The following is a 14,121-nucleotide window of genomic DNA, read 5'->3' as shown; positions in this document are numbered from 1 at the left end:
GCAATACTTAAATTTTGCTATAGTATCTTACTGATCATCTGTACCTAAGTCACTTCAATGCTAGATGCATGCTTTTTATTCTGTTATGTTCACTTGAAGCCATTCAGGGGGCAAGAACGTAGGGGAAATTGTGTATAGTAGATTGTGTGCTGGTTTTCTGAGTATTTTATACCTTCATTTCGTTCCTATTAGCATTCACCCTCTGGCTGGAAGAAGTTGAGTGTTAAGTGTGTACTTTAAAGCATCTGTTAATGACTTTTTAGTCACCAAGGAACATTCATACAGTTACACAATGAGAACTCTTCTCAGAATAAAGACATTGCTTCTATTAGATTATGTCTTTGGTATACAGTAGTTGTATACTAAATTTGTGCTGTTTGTTGGCCAAACACTGGAACAAGTTTCCCTGAGGGTTGTGGAATAATCTTCATTCTTGGGGGCTTTCAAAACTCAGCTGGACAGGATTTATAACCTGATACAATTTTCCAGGTTGGCCCCGGTTTGAGCAGGGGGTTAGATCCATTGGCCTCCAGAGGTACCTTCCTACCCAAATTATTTTGTGAATCTAACTGAATTTATCCTTGGTCCAATTCTGCTTAAATCTTACCTTCTTAGTTGACTTCACTGAAATCAGTGTAATGCCCCTAGGAATTATTCGACCTTGTCTGATTTTCTCATTTCTCCCAATACAGTTTTCTCTGTCAGCTCAAAGGTAAGAGAAGCTGGGTGAACTCCTGCCCTTTTTCATAATGCTGGCCCATACCTTAACTCTTGTCCTGTTTCCCAGGTGGTTTGATAATCAGTTAAGGAAGATAATTTCACATCCCATGCACTCACACACAACCATATTTTTCTGAGAAAATTCTGAAAGGAAAATTTAGAAGACTAATACTGTTGTCATTCATTTAGATAGCTCGTAAAGTGTCAGGGAGGCTTACAGTAAGAAGCAATGGCAGGGGGGGAAGGAAAAAATGCTCAATGTTTACTAGTGTACCTACCACGTCCAGAAACTACTTCTGTTTGTTTTGCAGACTTATCATACCAATTATGTTTTCCCCTCCTTTCATTCGATGAAGAATTCTGATATTTCCCTTCCACAGTTGTCTGCCCTTTGCCTGTTAATGTAAACTCCCCTGTGTCTCCCAATATGGAGGTTAGCTGGGAAAGTGAATTGATTTTGGAGAGCTAATCGGATGCTCCCACAGCCAGATGTCCTGTCTATGTTACAGCTGTAAACCTGAGATGCCATGTCCTTAGCTTGCTTGGGGTCCTGAAACCATAGGGCTGGTCACGTCCCAGATGGTTTACTGTTCTGCAGAGGCACGCTCGCGTATTACTGACGCCCAATGAAATTTTCTTTATAAATCATAAAGATTTTCTTTGTGCTATAGTTAAAATACAGAGTGGTATGAAATCTAGATCCAAGTCCTGCAAAGCCTATTCACTTTTGCCTTGCTTTTTGACATTGAAACATCTATAGCTGTACAACAGAGCATATGGGTCCACTAACAATGTGGGAGAGCAGCCAATTTGGTCCTGGGATAAAACAGGAATCATCTGTGGGGAATAAGCCAAAGAAGACTGATTCCCACATAAGGGACTTAAATAGGTGTTGGTCCATAAATAAGCTGTTTGGTAGGATTTAGAGCAGGCTTCTCTACAGAGAAGGCATTTTTCCTGAGATCCTAAGTTAACTGAAGCGCACTGGTTTCCAGGAGGGTTGTGGGGTTATTGTCTTGTCAGCTGGTGCTTTCCCCTTTTATTTTTTTCCCTTTGTTTTGGTTTGTTTTTTGTTGTGTTTTTTTTTTTTTTTAATAAAGCCTTTATAGCACATTGCTGTGTAATTATAATCCTATTTGTAGATTTTTAGACCTAAACCATTTACTTAACATGATTGTGGGAAGAAAAACAGAGGAAATTTTTCTGCTGTGTGGGGCCCTCAGGTTTCTTCCATTCTGATCCAGGGAATGCCTTTTGCAATGTGGCTAGTTGGGAAATCCTGACAGTTTTTAGCAAACAGCCGTGTTAACACTTTAGCTACTCATGTGTTGTGTAATGTTTGCATCTGTGATTTTCATTTGTCTCACCTCTGTCTTAGAAAAGAAATAATTTGAAATGCAGAGGCTTCAAAAGAAAATCTGTTGATTGCACCATCCTAATTTGTTTAGTACAGAACTAGTATATATTTAATGATTATGAAAGTCTGTAGAGTTGAGTTAGAGACTAATTTCATTTTTTCTGAAATACAAGCTTTTCAGATAGTTTGTAGAAGTGGTGTTGTACTGCATTCTCTGAGATAGGTAGCAAATCAGACCTTTTTTTTGGGGTATCGACATATCTTACATGAAAAAGGAATAACAAAATCAAGTAACAGCATGTCATTCATTCAGAAATGCATTCCTTATTTTGGTTCAAGCCTGTTAAAGTCCAGCTGTTCTGTTACTCAAGATGTCCAAGTCGTTGCCCATGGAGGTCACTGTATCAAAACCTCTGCTCAAAGCAAGACCAACTTGAAAGTTACATCAGGTTGTTATGAGTCCTGTCCAGCTGTGTTTTGAAAGTCTCCAGGGATGGGGATTATTCCAGAAATCCTCTGGGAAACTTGTTCCGGTATCCCAAGCCATAAATTGGGAAAAGCAGTATTTTTAAAATATGTTTATTTGTGGCATTCACTTTGCAGCAGTTCTTTTTAAGATTCCTTTTTATAGTAATCACAGATTTTAAAGAAGTTAAAACAAAAAATTTATTAGCAAAATCTTCAGCCATTTATTTTTATAAATAGACTGAATTGTACTTTTGAGAAGAGGCATTTCTGAATGCTGAAGTCTGTAAATATGTATGAGTGAGCATTTGGCTCCTTGTTTTCACCAGGTATTATTTCTGTTCGTTCCTTTTAAGCAGTGTTTGTGTGTGTAAGAATAACAAGAAATCTCATTTTCCTCTCTCCTGCTGTAGGCAAGTATTTCCAAATGGGCTTCCTGAAGAATACTCTCTAGTTGCTATGTTCCGTGTACGGCGAAATACTAAGAAAGAGCGTTGGTATATATGGCAAGTTTTAAATCAGTATGACACACCTGAGGTTAGAGTTGTCTTTGATTTATTTTTTTCATTAAGTTTCTTTCCCCCCCCCCGTCCCCGCCATTTGATACGGCAAATATAACTTGGTGGATGTTTCACCACTGGATTTAGCTACAGTTTATATGGAATAGACAGACTGATGATTTATCATAGGAATGACAGAAATTTAACAAAATGTATTGAGTTAAGACTGCAATATAGGATAAGAAGGCATGTTATGATTTATAGCTGATATGTATTTACAAAGTTATGTAGAAGAATGCTTCATAACATAATTCTTGCCCAATCCATGTAGTCGAAGTATTTTTATTATATATAGTTTATATATGTGTTTAATTCTCGTACTCTAACTTTTAGGTGACCACTTCTTTTCTTTTGATTTCAGATCTCTGTCCTTCTGGATGGTACAAAAAAGGTTGTGGAGTATATGACCAAATCTTCTCAGGGAAATATACTGCACTACACTTTTAAGAGTCGAGAAATTTATCCATTGTTTGATCGTCAGTGGCATAAGCTTGGTATTAGTGTGCAGTCAGGGATCATTTCCCTCTATTTGGATTGTAATTTAATTGAGAGAAAGCAGACTGATGAAAAATTCACCATTGACTTGCAGGGAAGGACTCTGATTGCTTCTCGTGCTGCAGATGATAAGCCTGTAGATGTGAGTAATATGAAAGGAAAACCAGATAACTTGAAATCATGTTTTAGCCACGCTTTTACTAACACCATCATAAAGAATTGTGTAGATAAAAGGTTCAAAACTGGTTCTTAATTTTGAGTGTGTATTCTTAATTTGAAATACTTAAGCTTTTTTTTTTCTCTAAACAATATTCAGTGCTGTAGCATCTGCTAAGGCAAACCTTCTGTTACGAAAGTAACTACAAAAACTCAGTCTTTGTTTCAGGAGTTTATTTTTCTGTATTCGCTTTGGATTAAGAGCCATGTAGTTACTGTAGACACATTACTATATTTAGAGATAACTTCCTGTGGTAGTTTTTTCTTTCAGTTTTTGAGATTTATTTGTAAGTTTGTATCAGTCATCTGTTACAATTTGTCTGTCTGTGATAAAGGGGAGACACAGAAAAATTAAGCATTACCTCTGTATCAAGACTGTATGATGTTCAGGGTAATTCAGCTCTGCAGAAATAGGGGAGCGCATTGTTCATGGCTGTCGGTCCCTCCTCCAAATGGTAAGGATTAGGAAGTGGCTGGAGGTGCGTTTCCTGTAGCCTTTGGTGCAGGAATTACCCAAGGCAATCCCATAATATTCTGGGCTGTGTTCTGTCCCAGAGATGTTCTCCTCTGTTTCCTTATGCAGAGAGCTCACAGCAAGTAATCCGAAAGCTCCAGAAAATGTCAGTTTGTTTTAAGTGTGCTGACATCCAGTTACCAGGTTTAAGGCATCTGACTCGGAGTTTATAGTGACCATCTGAAAGTTTCAGCTATATTATGTACACTGTGCAGTTCCAGATGAAAATAGCACATTGTTACTGCAAGCTAGTGTTGTGGGAGGAATCAGTCCCATGAGGTGCTGAACAGTTTGGCCTGGGCTCAGAGCTCTTATTTCACGGGCCCAAGCTCCTGCTTCATTTTATTTTCTAAGACTGAGTTCAACTTTATTTGACATGTATGTACCATCTGCTCATTTCCAAGTAGCATGCAGGAGAAGGAGCAGGTTCTTTTTATCTTGTGTTGGTTGCGTGGCACGGGCCGGATAATTCTGACTGGAAGTTGTCAACTGGGATTTCCATGTTCGCAGGAAAACATAAAGCTGATGAAGGCAGCAGAGCGGATCCTGTACTGACAGTCACCACTTTTCTCAATACCACGTGCAAGGGAGAGAATAAGAGGGTAAAAAAAGAGATGCAGAAGGAGGCATACAAGGGCAAGATTAGCTAGTTAAAATTAGATGCTGTTCATCTCACCAATCCACCCAAAATCTCTGAAACAGAAGCTTTATGTACAGAATTTGTGATTTTTGCTTTTCAGGTGATTTAGTGGCAAGGTCCAGGCAAAGATCCATCCAAAGTTATAGAAGATGTATGTGAGATACAGCTTATCAAACTTTTACTCTAGTTCATTGCAGGAGAAAATTATGTTCCTGAAAGGAAGGCTTGCAGAGGATGTCTAGAGGGCTAAAATGCCTATGTAGCATAGCAAGAGCAGTACAGAGGGATGCAACTCAGATGAAGATAAAATAAATCTAAAATATGATTTACATCAAAGTAATAGACTGTATAATTTGTTCCTTAAGTGAGGAGCTGTGCAATTGTTCTGGCTTTGTCTGTTTCCAGCTTTTCAGAAATATGCAGTGTTTCAGAGAAAGTGTATTATGCCAAGATAAGAAAATGCATGACGTAACACATTATCTTTTACATTTCGTATTAATCTCTCTTGTATTTCTTAATAGATTGAACTTCACCGCATAACAGTTTATTGTAATCCAAAACTTGCAGCAGAAGATACGTGTTGTGAAATATCTGCAGACCTGGTTAGTGTTTTGTTAAAATGCAAATGTTAGTACAAAACAAATTGCTTCATTGGTTCTTACTAAAGAGTTGTAAAGAAATTTCAATAGAAGTGTTAGATTAATTACTTCCTAAAAATGTATCCTGTATCTGGAGTCATGATACGTTGTTTCTTGTTGCTTAACTAAATAACACAGTAGAGCTTCAGTAAAAGGCAGTAGGTGCTGCTAGTGCTTTTAAAATGCATCTCTTAACAATGATTAATATCTAATTAGTAATTGAGGAAATCTCAGAGAGTAGGAAACAAACCACTGCAATGACCTGAGGATGGCTTCAAATAAGAGGCCATTGTAATAACAGTTGCACCTAGTGAAGCATTACAGATGATAAACAAAGCCCATGAAAGAGTCAGCATGATAGTGGGAGGGAAGAAAATTAGGAAGGTGTTGAAGGTGTTTCCCTTATTTCAATATTCTGACATGGATGAAAGGTTGTTTCATAATTGGCAAATACTTTCTCCTTTATAACGCACATGCTGAGATGTATATAATGTTTAACATAAGGGAAACGTTGATTTAGTTTAGAGGGTTCCCTTTTCCCTTTCGTTTTGATAGACAGAATCAGTATAAACTGGAAGACACTAGAACTATAGAAATGCTTGAAGTTGCAGATGTGATTGCTTTGCTGAATCAAGCCCATCTGGAGGAAAAAAAAAAGAAAAAAAAACCTCAGAAAATATATTAAAATGTTGGTCTACTAGTTATGAATAGCCTGTAAGAGCAGGCTTCTCTGAGATAGTGGGCAGTACCGTTACCACCCAGCCTGCGCTCAGCACAAAAAACCCAGAGCGTGCAGAAGGGCTAATTGAATCCATCTACAAATAGGTGTGAGAAAAGGGTACCTGGAACGGAGGGATAAAGCTGCCCAAAAACAGAGACACAAAGGCTTTGTGGAAACTGACAACTGATAGGTGCTCCAGAAGCATGGAAGAGGCTGGATCTAATTTATCAAGGGAAATTTCAATTTTAAATAATAATTTATTATTCAAATATATTTCAAAATATATTCTTGATAATAGTGAAGGCTTTAGCTTGAATGTATAAGCTCATGGATAAGTGAAATGAATGGATTCTTTTTCTGTAGGTTACACTTTGTGCATGGAAATACAACTTATTTAGCAGTTATGACACAGTAGCAAAAAAGTAGAACCAAAACAAGACCTAATTACTTATGGACACAAAAAGATCAAGGATAGGCTTTATTAATAGCATCCTAAACAGTCACTCAGCTATATGGCTAAGCGCATGATCAGTTTCATTTTTATGTCTTATGTTGAAGATGTAAAAAATGATGGAGAAGTTGTTAATGACTTTCATATTGAAACCAGCATTACATTTTCTGATTTATTTTTTCATTACTTCCTTACCAACTACAAGGGCTACACTTTCCGTAATTTAAGGGAAGGAATTTATCTTTGGATACAAATTTCTACACTAAGCTGTAAATCTGCATGGTAATTCCTTTGACAGAAGGCTCACAGGAGACCTCATTTCATCTTAATGAGAAATGAGAGTTTCTGAAATTTATCAGGCTCTATTGACTTGTCCTGTAGTATATCTTCAGGTTAGCTCAGCTCTCATGAGTTAGGCAAAGAATGGCTTCAGGGCTTTTTGTTTGTTTCCAAACTGTGCATGCCCAAAGCATTTAATGACAAAAAAAATGACAAGAGTGTTCCTTCAGACTCACTCTGACGTTGCATTTTGGGGCAGGGGGTGGAGGACAGGAGGAGACTGAGAAATGCCCTCTTTTTTTTTTTTTTTTTCCTAAGGGCGTTTTCTGCTTTACGGTGTCTGATTTTGGGAGACTTCATTCCTCTGTCTGGGCTCTTTTGGAAGAAAGAAGTGGGACAGTCAGATCAGTTCTGACTGGCATTGATTTTAATACAGAAGGATCAAAAACCTAGGCTTCATTTTACCACAGCTTTTTCCTCTGATTGGCAATTGTTGTGGCTTCTCTGTAATACGGTGTGTATGGGAGTATTAAAACAGAAAGTAACCTCAAAATAGTGTTTGGATGGTGTTTATCTGTTAAGCAAAGTGGACCAAAAATCAGAAAATCTTCTTTTTATTTTAGTGCCCACGTGAGGAAAGGTTACTTACTACAACTTCATCACCGGTGACTGTTCATGCCAGCAAAATATACATGCTTCCAGGAATGCAGCAAGAATCTAGAGAGAGATGCCACTGCTTTCCAAAAAAAGTATGAGGCTTTCCTATTGCTTTTTAGTGCATCGTGCTGCTAGGTATTAAAAGAAAAGCTGATTATTTTTTTTTTTTGTGGTTATGAAAAATGTCTTACTGGTTTATAGTGCTGTAATGTACTTACATTATATTTCCCAGTTAAAAAAAGTATATTTTAGATTTAATTAATTTAAAATTAGAGTTGCAGAGGTCTGTAAGGTTTAGTTGTTTGAACACACAAAAAAAAAGGCCCATGGTAAAAATGAAATTATATTTAGTGTAAATGCTTTTACTTGAGGCTACAGTGATTAGGGGATTGGAACACCTCTCTTATGAAGAAAGCCTGAGGGATTTGGGTCTCTTCAGTCTGGAAAAAGAACGACTGAGGGGGGACCTTATCAACGCTTATAAATACTCAAAGGGTGGGTGTCAGGAGGATGGGGCCAGGCTCTTGTCAGTGGTGCCCAGGGACAGGACAAGAGGTAATGGGCACAAACTTGAACATAGGAAGTTCCACCTAAACATGAGGAGGAACTTCTTTCCTTTGAGGGTGGCAGAGCCCTGGAACAGGCTGCCCAGAGAGGTGGTGGAGTCTCCGTCTCTGGAGACATTCCAAACCCCCCTGGACGCGTTCCTATGCAGCCTGCTCTAGGTGACCCTGCTCTGGCAGGGGGGTTGGACTAGGTGTTCTCCAGAGGTCCCTTCCAACCCCTCCCATTCTGTGATTCTGTGAAATTACTTTCTACATAATGCTTTTCTTGAAATCCTTCTCTTGGTCGTTGCACTGTATTTATTCAGAGTCATTTGCTTTGTTAGGCTTTTGTCACAAGGAGAGACAAGGAAACCGAAACAAAGACATATTTTGGATCTGCTTCTTTGTTGATTTTTGATTTCTTTTAAAAACAGGGAGAAGCAGGATTGCCAGGAGTGGCTGGTTTGCCAGGCCAGAAAGGAGATAAAGGTGAAAAGGTAAAATAGCAATGGAATTCTCTCTTTCAAATCTTTCTTTGGCTTATATTTCTTAAATAGAATCTTTGTGGATTCTGTTATTTCTTAAAGGAACCTCCTGCAACCTGTACACAGGTTAACTCCTTTATCAGTCAGTCACTGCTTTTGCGTGTAGGCTTCCTGCCAGGCCGCCTACAGCTGTCTCACTTTGGGGTCCCACCATCAACTCTATGGAACACAGTTTACCTGCCTGTGAACCATGTGCCCACCCAGCCCGTCAGCATGTCCTATTGCCTGTTCCCCTTATCCAAAAAAAAAAAAGAGTCATGTATGTCATCTGTGACAAGGATTTTTTCTATGTTGTATGTGTACGTCACTGCTGATGGACAGAATCCCATGTGGTGGGTTCATCCTTGCAGTCATCGGTAGGGGAGTATGAATTCACTTGCATGACCTCAGCACTGTATATTCCTTGACATCACTCTTACCTGAAACTTTCGTAACTCCGAAGAGAGAGGGACCTGACATTGGCAAGCCCCTAAGACAGGCCTGTCGGTGCTCCTTTCCTTGGGCCTGTTCTGTATTTTTGTTCTGTAATGCTTACTGTGACATTCCTGTGTTATTTAGCATGAGGGTTTCCTAATAATAAAGGTCAGCATATCAGATATTTTCCCTTCACGCTCCATTCCCTCAGTCTGCTTGGACGATGCTGTATTAGGACATGTCTGAGAATGTGTTTTTCTCGTGCAAATAGAGGAAACAACTTGAATAAACTATTGCAAATCAGCCATAAAGGCAGTAGATAGGAATTCTGAGTTCAGGGAATGCGGTATGAGAGGAAGATACTTAGAATGTCCTAATCCAGAGGCTAGGATGGAGGGGTCCTAACCCAGCATCCTTCCTCACAGCACACTGTTTAATATGCGATCTGAAATAGCTTGTGAAAACAGCCAGCGCTGTTCCTAGGTCTGTAGTACGTGGCTGAAATGGGCCGATGGGGCTTATCCACACTGTTGGTTGAAATTAAGTAAATTCCTTTACAGTGTCTTCCCCCCTCAACTCCAACCCTCCAGTATATATTTTACTTTCAATACTAGCTGCATCTTTTCCCTAGGTGGAAAAAAAAGTTCAAGTATGTTAGTTTCTATAGCCCAGCTGAACCTGGGGGGTTTGCTGGCAGTTTCCAAATTTAGGCATGAAGTTTTGCTGATCCTAGGTCTGAGTATGTAGAACAATTGTCCGTGTTAGGGTTAGCCTATGTTACCAACATAGGGAGTTTCCTAGCATTTGTTTGGGAAACTGCTCTGACATGACCCATTTAGACTATTACTGCTACTAAGATGAGAAAGGAGACTTCGTAAGTCTTATGTTTTTTTACCATTCTGTCTCGCAGCCAATTAGCAATATTTACCATGCTAAGCACAGTACCTCTAAATAAAGCATGGGGGTGGCTGTCGTCACCTCCAGTCCTGTTCTCCTGTTCGTTTTACAAAGAAACCCTCATTGTGCTGATTCAAAAGCCACCCAACAATCAATGAACTCTTTCAACTTCTGTGCATCGGTGATAGCAAATTGCATGAGGCCGTGTCTGACTTGGTTGGTAATTACAAAGTACCAATTTTTTGGTTTAGATGTAAAACTGAAAATTGTTAAGCTTGAGATTCATGAAAAATTAATCTTCCAAAATTCATACAAATAGATAATTTTTTTTGGTAGTGGCCTACTACCTATAAGTCCAAACTCGACCTGTTTATCACCAGCCACTCCAATACTTCACTGAATATTTAGAGCCTGAGCAGGATTATGTGCATCCGGCAGCTTAGCCTAATGATAGTAAATTAACATTTGTGAATGTCAGTTCACAAAATTCAGTGAATCAGCAGGCTAAAGTCAGAGTTAGCACAGCAAACAGCTAGGAAGCTGCTTAATTTGAGCCTTCCTTATAACTGACCAGTACTTGCTACTTCCTGGCTTTGGGGTGGGTTTTTTTTGGTTTTGTTTGGGAGGGTGTGTGGAGGGTACGTTACTGCTCTGATTAAAAGGGTGGTCTCACTGTTGACCTTTGGGAGCAAATGAATACTGCCTTGAATAGTGCCTATCGTGATGGAGTTGAATGCCACGTTCTCTGAGGCTTTAGTACCATTTTTTCTTTGCCTCTGCATTTATGCAAGTATTCAGTAACACTTGCTCTCAATGATGGCCTTGTTACATCAATAATTAGAGGTGGAGAGGCAGCAAGACCCCAGACAATTCCAGACATGCAGGATACATGATTTATTCCCAGATTATGTAAAGGAGAGTAGCAGACTGTGGTTGAATGTTTTGTAATATGTTATACATTAAATAGGCAGCTTTGTAATGACCTTAGCTGGCCATTCACAAAAAACGGGATTTCTGGAAGTTGTCTGATGGTTCTTCAGCCTGTTTCCCACTTTGTGATCAGTTTCTCATTTTATTGTTTCCTTTTGCTTCTAAACCATATTATTATTATTGTCTAAGTAATTATATTTAAATATCCCTGCCATAGCCACATCCAAGTGAAAACAAGTTAATGTTAATTTTTTAGCTTCTTTCCTAGGAAATTTCTGTATCTGTTGATACTATTCCTTGTTCAGCACAACATTCCTTATCCTTTTATTTTATGTTGTCCCATTCCAATTTCCTGTCTATTGTAATTAATTGTATGACTGAATTTACATGTCTTTTTGTTGCGATGGGATTGGCAAGAAAGCTTCTACATATGCAAATTGGTGTTAGGCTATATTCAAGCCACCCAAAATTACCCTTCTCTTCAGTCTAACATAGTTGTCCCCTAAGATTAGACTGTTTTGCCTGTTCAGGAATATCTAAGCCATCACCAGAACAAAGCATGATACCTGATAAACCATTTTTAGGCATTATGACTTTAATTACTAGCCTGTTTCTGCTGCATTCTTGTGCACTTGGCAGTACTCTTGGCCGTCCTGTACTCTTGGCTCATATTAGTACCTCTGAAAGGGCCTGAGCCAAAGTGTCTTGTGAGCCCAAATGACTAAAGTGCCATATTTTCACTGGAACAGGCATCCATGCAAATATTGATGCGTCTCTGGCAATCTGTCCATCTGAATGTACAGGAGCATCGCTAATGAAAATTATTCCATTTGTGTGAATGACCTTCCTATTTGTATGCCTGGCCTTCTATAATGGTTTCGTGAGGACTTTCCTTCATTCAACAATAGAAGTATTATCTCTGGTGCTTCAGGGGTGAAGAAGCTGCTCAGTTTCAAGACCGTCTCCCTTATTGAATGACCAGACTGTCCAGTTTGGTACCATACACCCCTTACTGCGTAGCAAAAAATGCCTCAGGGCAGTAGTCCCTGTCCCTTTTGTTCCCTGTGCAAGCTTGGATCCAGGGGTATTTGCTCTGCAGGACTTTATTTGCTGGGAGATCAGCTCCTGCAGCTATCTGCAGCAAGGGACAACCTCCTGTTCTTTTATGTCTATTCAGACATAAAGACTCAAAAAGTCACCAGGACCAACTTTGTTGCTTGCTGATCTCTGCCCTTGAAACACTTTTTGGACTGCCTGATAGCTTTTTCCTGTTGGATGAAAACTGAGAGGCAGCAGCAGTCAGGTGTACAATACAGGTTATCCCTGAATAATATACTGTGTTACTCACATTGTGCTAAGAACCAAGCTACTGTGAATTTCACAAGTTTCAAGTGGTCATAAGTCAGGTGGAAGTCTCCTGTGATTTAACACATTTTGATATCTGTTCTGTAGAGCTATGTTTCCTCTTCTGCTGAGCTGAGTGAGAAATTGTGATTTGTTTTCTGTTTTGGAAGCAATTTCTACTACTTCGGTGTGGTACGTAGTTACTCAGACTCTTACAAATATATTGTAAGATGTTGTTGGCAAACGTCTTTTGATCATGGTGTGAAGGTCCTGTTTTGTCTGCAATATGTAGAAATTATTCAGAAGACATATGGGTCGCAGTAATTGAAATGATTATGTATATACTAAATATATAAACAAATTTTCTCTATTAAAGAGGCTAAAAAAGTAATTGTATATTATCTTTTTTATTTTTATTTCTTTTAAGCAAACTTAGTGCCCACAAAAGATTTTAAATTGAAATCAAAAGAGAATTAAAAATTTCGATATAATATTAAACCATTACAAGCTGTGTTAATAGCTCATTGGCTAATGCTCTAAGTACAGCAAGGAGCAAAAAGGCAGCAGCAGAGTGCTTTCAAACATTAAAGCACCTATTGATTGACACCATGGAGGAATTTATGGCTGTTCAAGTGAGCTTCATTAATTTAAATTTTACTTCAGGAAAAAGATGTTTAAATGGCTATTTTAGGATTGGTAGAGATAGGTTTATGCAATATGCTGTTGCACTAGGAAAATATTTGTAATGGAACGATAAGAAAAAAGAACTCATGAGAACAAATGAGGTGTTTGGCTGCTCTTTCTGCCTATTTTCCTCGCTAGTCTTCTCTTCCTCCTTCTCTGTCATTCCTCTTGTAAGCCACATCCATCTGATTCCACCTATCATGTTATGCAGCCTTGAGAATGATTCCTTTCTGGTCTGATTTTTTGTTGCAGAGATTATTGACAAGGGACCTAGAAGCTGGAACGAGTGAAAAAGAAAAAAAAAAAAAACTGGGCAAAATACAGCTGGCTGTCAGTGATGACAAAGTCAGGAATTGCCAGTGTGCTTGGTAGACCACAATCCTATAGTGGGCAAAAGGGAATGCTCCACACCTGTGGAGCTAAGAGTTTATCGGTAGTCTGACTTAATGTTTTAACCATTTAATATTATCAATTATCAAATTAATAAGGAAAAGCATCATTAATAATGTAGTTTAACTTCTTTTCTTTGAAAAAAGTCTTAAACGTGTACCTCTCTTCTATGTCACCGTCCCAGTATTCATCTTGGTCCTAAGGATGGCAGTTTAAGTACTCTTCGAGAGGGAATGGAGAGGGGTGGCACTGAGTCCTCAGCATTCTGAGGTGCTCAGAAGGTTGGGGGGTGCCTCCTCCCCACTGGGGCCATCCCCAGAGCTGAAGCTGGAGCAGGGCAGGCAGCAATCACTGGCCCCAGCGCAGGGGTTAAACCAGTGACACCCAGCTCAGGCCATGGAGAGCCCAAGCCCCTGCGCTGACGGGTCAGCGCACATCTTGGGGGCTTTTAGTAGGAGTAACAGGGATGATACTTCCCGGGCTATATCCTCCCTGCTACTCCCCTAGCACCAGGGAAAACCTGGAATGATGCCACCTTTGGTATGAGTTTTCTTTCTTACCCTTAGCAAATTCTCTGAATTTGAATTTGTTGTATTCATCAACTAAAAGTTACTAATGAATGGGGTTTTTTTACCCCAGGTCTAAATACTTCTATCACC

At 39.1% G+C, this 14,121-nt stretch overlaps 1 protein-coding gene across 11 annotated transcripts in view; it reads left to right on the top strand.

The window, feature by feature from the left end:
• The window catches only part of COL19A1 (collagen type XIX alpha 1 chain), a 217,860-nt gene that overhangs the window by 30,312 nt on the left and 173,427 nt on the right, over positions 1-14,121 (top strand). For all 11 annotated transcript variants that reach the window (XM_074581449.1, XM_074581448.1, XM_074581444.1 and 8 more), the window contains 5 exons: positions 2,956-3,079; positions 3,464-3,739; positions 5,489-5,569; positions 7,680-7,805; positions 8,693-8,755. In XM_074581449.1, coding sequence (XP_074437550.1) covers positions 2,956-3,079; positions 3,464-3,739; positions 5,489-5,569; positions 7,680-7,805; positions 8,693-8,755 — 670 coding nt within the window. The remainder of the gene's footprint in view (positions 1-2,955; positions 3,080-3,463; positions 3,740-5,488; positions 5,570-7,679; positions 7,806-8,692; positions 8,756-14,121) is intronic.

Source organism: Larus michahellis, chromosome 3 (genome assembly GCF_964199755.1).
Source record: "Larus michahellis chromosome 3, bLarMic1.1, whole genome shotgun sequence".
NCBI lineage: Eukaryota > Metazoa > Chordata > Aves > Charadriiformes > Laridae > Larus > Larus michahellis.
This window is presented reverse-complemented; position numbering and strand designations above follow the sequence as displayed.